Source organism: Myotis nattereri (genome assembly GCF_964212035.1).
Source record: "Myotis nattereri genome assembly, chromosome: 4".
NCBI lineage: Eukaryota > Metazoa > Chordata > Mammalia > Chiroptera > Vespertilionidae > Myotis > Myotis nattereri.
This window is the reverse complement of record NC_138079.1, coordinates 40238055-40246480: the sequence shown is the minus strand read 5'-3', so window position 1 is coordinate 40246480 and position 8426 is coordinate 40238055. Positions and strand designations below refer to the sequence as shown.

At 33.6% G+C, this 8426-nt stretch overlaps 1 protein-coding gene across 1 annotated transcript in view; it reads right to left on the bottom strand.

The window, feature by feature from the left end:
- Positions 1 to 740: 740 nt before the first annotated feature.
- POLK (DNA polymerase kappa) overlaps positions 741 to 8426 on the bottom strand; it is a 60160-nt gene continuing 52474 nt past the window's right edge. The window contains exons 12-15 of the mRNA XM_081089432.1: positions 6331 to 6502; positions 3379 to 4323; positions 2569 to 2611; positions 741 to 2389 (exon numbers count right to left, since the gene is read on the bottom strand). Coding sequence (XP_080945558.1) covers positions 2305 to 2389; positions 2569 to 2611; positions 3379 to 4323; positions 6331 to 6502 — 1245 coding nt within the window. The 3' untranslated portion in view covers positions 741 to 2304. The remainder of the gene's footprint in view (positions 2390 to 2568; positions 2612 to 3378; positions 4324 to 6330; positions 6503 to 8426) is intronic.

Below are 8426 nucleotides of genomic sequence, written 5' to 3'. Positions count from 1 at the left end.
AAAGAAACGGATTATCAGAACCTGGAGAGCGAGCAGAGAATGCAATATGAAGATGGACTCCTATAAGAGGTTGTGACCTTAGGTCAAGGGACTTAACAAAAAGGTACATGAAGGACTAAATACGCAACTTCACCTTTCTTCTTCCCTCAAATCTTCTGCAGTGGCTTCCCCATTGCCATGACACCCTGATGGACATAACACAGGGTACTGAAGGGCAAAGTGTGATCTGGAGGAAAAATAGAAAATAACCAGGAGCCCAGCCAGTGTGGCTCAGTGGTTGAATGCTGACCCATGAACCAAGTGGTCACCGATTCGATTACTGGTCAGGGCACATGCCCAGGTTGCAGGCTCAATCCCCAGTAGGGAGCATGCAGGAGGCAGCTGACCGATGATTCCCTCATCATTGATGTTTCTATCTCCCTCTCCTTCCTTTCTCTCTAAAAATCAATGAAAATATATTTTAAAAAAAGAAAAAGAAAATAACTAGGAAAGGTGTATATTTAGGAGTGCAGTTGCTGGGTTGTTGAGAAAGGCAAACTGTTTTCCAAAGTGATTATTTTCAAAGTAAGAGTTCATGTTGCTCCAAATCATGAACAGAACAATGAACCCTTTTTTCATTTTTGTGCATCTGGTAGGGTTGTAATGACACCTCTGTATTTTTACTTTTCATTTCCCTATTACTAAAATGGCTGAGAATATGTGCATGTTTCTTGGCTACTTATATTTCTTTTTATGTCAAGTGCCATTTAAAGTCTTTTATCCAAATTTCTATTGGCTGTCTTTTTCTTTTCCTGATTCATTGAAGTCATTTATATATTCTGGATTATATACTCTGGATACTAGTTTTTTCTCAGTTATTGTGCTACAAATATGTTCTCCCAAGTCCTTCCTTATATCCTGACCCTATTAAGTAGATAAGATTATAAATGCTTATACTTTGTAGCTTTGCTGTATTTTCTAAAAATGCCCCAAAGGAAAATTACAATAGAAAAGAAAATGAGTTGGAGGAATTAGATTAAACAGAAAAGGATGTGAAGAGAATTTTTAGCAAAGAAAATAAAAGTAAAAGCACTAAGATGGAAAAAGAGTGGAAAGGAAGGAAACCATTTCTATTGGCTAAAAGATCAACTACATATTTTAAATTTTATTTTGAATTATTAAATATGACTAAATAACATTCAAATAAATCATCTAAATGAAAATAATTTAGTATTTAATGTTGAAAACACAATAAATATAAACTTGAGGGAAGGTAGAAAACAAATATGGTGCTATCTACAATTGAAAAACACACAAGAGATATAAGAGAACAAAAGATTTGTTTCTTTAAAACAGCCACAAAATGACCATCATCTTCATGTTTCAATTAAATACTTCTTAATGATAAAAACTCTTACTGAGCACTAAATTATCTGGAGAAATTACTTAAGTTAACTACTTACTGTTAAGCTGTCTTCTTTTAGAAATATTAATAAAAACATGACATAAATATAACTAAGATAAATGAGCTATTATAATACACACTCATCTTTTATACATTTTTCTCTAGAAGGTTATATAAAAATAAAGTGAATGTACAATTTATTCTTTATAGATTTGTGCAGAGTAAAGACATAATTGCCATTTAAAGTTCTAGATAAGAAAATAATTACTTTATATCTTAGACAAAAAATTTTTAAAGTGGATCAAGTGCTTATTTATAAGAAAGAATTTTAAATTAAAAAATCAAATGAATAGTCATATTTAAGCAAAATTTTTTAACACAGAAAATGATACTGTGATATTATCCTAAAAGGAACAGAACCACTTATGCTAGTCCTGCTAAGCTAATATTCTTCATAGTATGCATGATAAATATTAATTATGAATGCTCATGAGGTATCTGAAGGTACGAGGAGCTAAAATACGAATATACAAAATTGTAGAAGACACTACGGTCACATATAGCAGACCAGTGCCAACAAATGGTTAAGTGCTGAAAAGTTCTTATGCTAAAAAGGGTTTCTATGCACCTCTGAGAGCCCTTACAAATATATGATTTTATATTCACTATAAAACTTAATAAACACAGAAATCAATTTTTGATCCCATTCCTTAATTTCTCATTGTAAAAATATCTCTAACAGGAAGTGCAATTCTTATGATATCAAAAAGGTATACAGAAGTAAATTAGTATATATTCCAAATTCATGTACAGGAAATATTGGGGAGAGATTGCTGCATTGGCCATTCACTAAATGTAAACTTAAAATGAGGAATAGCTCAATGATTATAAAAACAAGTTTCAATTTAAATGTTCAATGTTCACTTAAAAAAGATATCCAGGGTGTTTCTGGGATTGTTTGGTTTTATTTTCTTTGCTGTTGAGGATTTTGTCATCGATCCTGACCTGGAATTAAAAAACAACAACAAATTAAAATGCAGAAAGAGATTTTTAAAAAATAATTTTGCAAATAATTGATTTTTTAAAAATTGTACTTAATATAAAAGAAAATGTTAACATCTAAAAATTCAACCTCAAAATATGATTTTTATAGCTAGCTTTATTAAGACTCAAATTAGCCATACCTTTTGGGTTTTGTTATGGTCTTCTGTACTCTGCCTGAGTTACCTTTAGAGGGAAGAAAAATGAAAAAATTCCATAGTGAATAATAAGAAATAAAGGGTTGCAGAAAAATGTAAAAAGTTAGAGCTGACTGGATTGGAATATACAATGACAGAATGTAACCATCCCACCACTGCTGAATATTTGGTTTATTTCCAATTCTTGGCTATTACTAGTATAGCACTACTATGAGCATTCTTACTAGTATACATGCTTCCTAGGGAATATGTTCAATAGTTTTCCCAGAGCAATGTATTAACTAGGGTTCTGGCAGGAAAAAAAAAAAAATTGTAATTTGATAATAAAAAATTCCTTAGTATTACACAGTTCATATTTATACATACCAGAAACTAACTTGATAGCATAATTTCTTTATAATTATTTTATTAGTGTTACACTTAATTTTATTTTTGAAAATTGGCCAGAGTCAGAACTACCAAAGAACAAGTTAAAGAGGCTTTCTGGCTATGTAAGTTATTGTTAATTTACCACTGTGCCTTGACAAATGTTCTCTGAAGGATATTTCTTTTTTTGTTATATCACTCAGCTCCCTAAACTTCTGAGTTCATTCTGTGCTAAATCAAACCCCAATGAAAGTTTCCCCTGAATTTAAAATCTAAAGGTTTCAATCCATTCTAACTTATAATAAGGTAACTAACAGGCACCTAAATAAACTGTCACTTTAATATTATGTGTTTAAGGTTTAACAATGATCTCAATTTTAATAAAACATTCCTGGAAAATAAAGTTCTTTAAAATTACTGTAAACTTACCAGTACTTTTGGTGCTTTCTTTGGGCTGATTTACTAGATTAACTTTATCCTTTTCCAGTTCCTGGATAATGCCTTTATTTAAGCAAATATCCACATGCACATTGAACAGGGTAAGATCTGAAGTCTTTTGCTCTAGGTTACAAACAGGACAAATTAGAACCTGGTCTGTTATCACTTCATATGAATGAGGCTGGAGGGTTTCTTGCCTCCTCAGTGACCCGGAATCTTCATTTTGTAATGATACAGTACAAGAAGAATTCTGATGACAGTGTTCAATATTAAACGATGTGCTTGGAAGACTAGAATGTTCCTCTTTGCTGAGCTTATTACTTAAAGCATCTACACTTTCGGTTTCAGATGGATTACATACAGTCTCTACCAACTCAACACAATCTTCTGAAGTGATTTCTGTATTCTTCTGATGGGTTTCAGAATCCTGCTTCTCACAGAGTGAAAAAGAACAATGTACATTTTCTTTCTTAACTTCTGTAGAGGAAACATGTGAACATGAGAACATTTCACTCACCGAAGGTCCACCGAGACATGCATCTACATGTTTATTAAAGGTTTCCAGACTGATGCTTCCTTGCTCCCTAAAGCAAACAGGACAGGTAAATATCTGATTGTTACTTGAACTCTCTGATGTTTCTAAATTCGCACTCATCTTCTTTAAAACTTGGAATGGTTGTGATGTCTGTACACCTTGTCCATTCACAGTTTCACATTTAAATGTGTCTTGGTGACTCCATTTCCTTTCCGATCGTTTTTTATCAAAGAAACTCTTCTTATGAGACATTTCTACAGGTTTTAAAAACTGATCTTTGTCAGTTTTCTCTATACACCCAGTGGCTGACAGGGTTTGGTTTCCAGCCTGTAAGAAACCAACAATACTCCGTTGTTGGTGTTTCTTATCTTCTTCGCTGGGAAAACTAGAGAGCCGCACACCTAAATTAAACCAAGCACAATTAGTCAATTTCAAATTTAAAAGCCAATTCACTCATAATTCATAAACACATTTTGCAAGTACTGTTATGACATATTTACAAAAGGCTGTTCCGAGATAAATAATAAGCAACACTGTATATTTTCTGAATTAAAGGATGTTTTTCCGAAGCTGGCATTTTGAGTTGAAATATATGCTTTCCTTTATAAAACTGGGTATTACTAATTAGTAGGTATCTATTTGAGTTAGATGATTATATGGGTCTTTCAATTAACATCTTAACATATGATACCATTTAATAAATACCGAGTAACTAGTTGGGAGTCAACTACATAGATACTTTAGCTCCTTTTTTTCAATAGGTTTTAGTTTTTAGAGCAATTTTAGGTTGACAGCAAAACTGAGCAACAAGTACAGAGTTCCCATGTGTATATGTGTGGGGGTAGTACTCATATACACATATATCAACAACCCCCACCAGAACTGTACATATGTTACAACCAGTGAACCTATACTGACACAACATTATCAGTCAAAGTCCATAGTTTATACTGGATTCATTTTGGGTGTTACACATTCTATAGGTTTTGACAAATGTACAATGATATGTATCTACTACCTTCACAGCATCGTATAGCATAGCTTCACTGCCCTAAAAATCCTCTGTGTTCTGCCTGTTCATTCCTCCCTTCCCACCAACCCTTGATAACTATTGATATTTTTAGTGTCTACATATCTTTTCCAGAATGTTATATGGTTGGAATAATACAGTATGTAGGCTTATCAGATTGGCTTCTTTTAGTTAATAACATACACTTAAGATTCCTCCATGTCTTTCATGGTTTGATAGCTCATTTCTTTTTGTTTCTTATTTTGTTAATCCTTATCTGAGGATATTTTTTCCATTGCTTTTTAGAGAGAGAGGGAGGGAGGGAGGGGAGGAAGGAGAGAGAGAGGAGAGAGAGAGAGAGAGAGAGAGAGAGAGAGAGAGAGAGAGAGAGAGAGAGAAGAGAGGAACATTGATGTGAGAGAGACACATCAATTGGCTGCCACCTGAACATGAACAGTGCCCAACTGGGGTGGGATGAACCTGAAACCCAGGTTCATGCCCTTGACTGAAAATCGAACCCGAGACCTTTTGGTGCGTGGGTCTAACCCAATGCTCTAATCACTTAGCAACACCGGCCAGGGAAATAGCTTGGGCTTTTTATGGCTAAATATATTCTATTGTAGGGATGTACCACAGTCTCTGTTGACCTACTACTGAAGGACATTTTGGTTGCTTCCAAGTTTTAGCAATTATGAATAAAGCTGCTATTAACATCTATTCTTAGTTCTTTTTAGTTAATATACTTTATTTAATTGAACTCTGCAGCTGCTGTCTTTCATATATGAAAATATGGCTAATGACCCACTCTTAGTAATATACTAAGCTGGCATTTGGGGTGCTTATCCATAAACATTCTCTTACCCAATTCACTTTAGAAACATGGTTTCTTTGTTGTTTTTGTTTAATTTTTTTCCTACCATGTGGTGGCTAAATAGTGCTTTAGTCCCTCATCTGTAATTCTGAAATCCAAAAAGCCCAGATAAATTGCAAGCAACATATGGTTGCTTATAATAAACCCTTTAGAGTTTTTACGACTCAGTGTGAATATTTTTTGTTTTGCTACAAAAATATTAATGTGTTTGAACATGAAGTGTTTCCTCCGATCTCAAAGGAGTATTACAAAATATACTCAGTATGTTTTCTAAAATCTGAAAAGCCTAGCCCCAAGGATTTCAATATTTGTAAGGAGAAGGACAACTTTTATTGGTTCTTACTGGAATTAAATTAATTATCATAGCTTCATATGCATCAGGTTCTAAGCATTAAGAAAAATGGCAGCAGCGTAAGTATAAATTCCTAAACAGTTTTAAGAAATAAATTGGAGGTGAGAATATTTCCAAAGTTGATTCTTTAGGGAAGTCTAGTTATTTAAGGAAAAGCAAGAAAAGAAAAGTCATACCCATAAGTCTTAATCTCAAGGGATGTGGAAAATCAGCATCAATTTCTGTTCTTAGCAATTCTTTAGCAATAGCAAATATTTCTTCTGCAGTAGACACAACAGATGAAACTGTAGATGCACGAGTTTTTACTTCAAAATTCACATTCTTCAGCTTAATGGTAACAGTTCTACCCTATAATAAGCAGAATACATTACATATGGCTTGCTAACTTCTGGAAAAAAAAGTTATTTTACAGGTTAGAAAAACTCATAAAGCTCTCATATGTACATATAATATGAAAGTATAATCAATTATTTCTAAAACATAGTAATAAAATTGTCATAAAGAATAACTGAAATCCAAAAGTAATTAAAAAATCCCATTTTAACCAATAATTATTACTCTCCTCTCCAAATGAATTTTTATAAGAGACTTTTATATAAAGGGCAAAGTTAAGTAATCATTTTTCTTTTTCACCAAGCTCTTTTAGAGGTCAATTCAGTATCTAAAAAGGAAGGAAAAAAGTCTTTCTAATAGAGCCTCAGTGAAAAGGTCTGTGGCTAGCTCATACTTATTGTGTGCCTAGTATACGACAGATACTATGCTAAACAATTTACATGTTAGAACTCCCTTTAAAATTAATGTTAAATGGGTACAGAGTTTGGGATATGAAAGAGTTTTGGAGATAGACAGTGCTGATGGCTATGCAGTATGAATGTTCTTAGTGCCACTGAAATGTACACTTAAAAATGGTCAAAACAGTAAATTTTATGTTACATATATTTTACTACCTCCTGGAGGTAGTGAGAGTAGATTAGATTTATTGACTCACTTCCAAAGAATAGTGAATAGAAAGGGAAAAATAGTAACTTCACAATGGAGAACTACCATAACCAAGGGATGAAGGTTAGCATCTCCCATGACATCATGTAGCTATCAAATAAAGTAGCTCCCCCTTATCTGTGGGTAAATGTTCCAACACGCCTAGTGGATGCCGGAAACTGCAGATACCACTGAACCCTATCTATATATACTATGTTTTTTCCTATACATACATACTCATGATAAAGTTTCATTTATAAATTAGGCACAGTAAGAGATTAACAATATAACTAATAATAAAATAGGACAATTATTAAAATACACTGTAATAAAAGTTATGTGAATGTGATCTCTTTCTCTCTCTTATAAACAATCTGCTAACTAAGACTCCTATTAAGTGATTACCAGCAAGTAGCATATACAGTGTGGACATGCTGGACAAAGGGATAATTCACATCCCGGGCAGGTTGGAGCAGGACAGCATGAGATTTCATTACACTACTAAGAACGATGTACAATGTAAAACTTAAGATTTGATTAATTTCAAGAATTTTCCATTCAATGTTTTCAGTTTGTGGATAACTGAAACTGTGGAAAGCAAAATCTCAGCTAAGGGGGGGACTACTGTACCACATAGGATGTGATGAGGACATTTTACCTCTGTGATATCCTTTCTATAACTCATAACCATGGTCTAATCTAAAGAAAACTACCTGACAAACGCAAGTTGGGAGATATTCTGCAGGGTATCTGGCCACTATTTCTCAAGACAATCAAGGTCATGTAAAACAAGGAAACACTGAGAAACTATCATAGACTACAGAAGACTGAGAAGACATGACAACTAAATGCAATGTGGTTCCCTGGACTGAATCCTGGGACAGAGAGAGAACATTAATGGAAAAATAAATTCTGCAGTTTAGTTAATAGCAATGTGCTAATGTCAGTTTCTTAGTTTTGAAAAATATACTCTGGCAATACAAGAAGTAAATAATGAGGAAAACTGGGTATACTGGAACTCTTTATAGTATTTTGGCAATTTTTCTGTAAATCTAAAAATGATTCTAAAATTAAAAGTTTATTTAATGGCCCTGGCTGGGTGGCTCAGTTGGTTGGAGCATCATCTCATACACCAAAAGGTTTTGGGTTCAATTCCTGGTCAGTGCACATATCTGGCTTGCAGGTGTGATCCCTGATTGGGGTGTATGGGAGGCAACTGATCAATGTTTCTCTCACACACTGATGTTTCTCTCTCTCTCTCTCAAGTCAATAAAAACATATCCTCAGGTGAGGA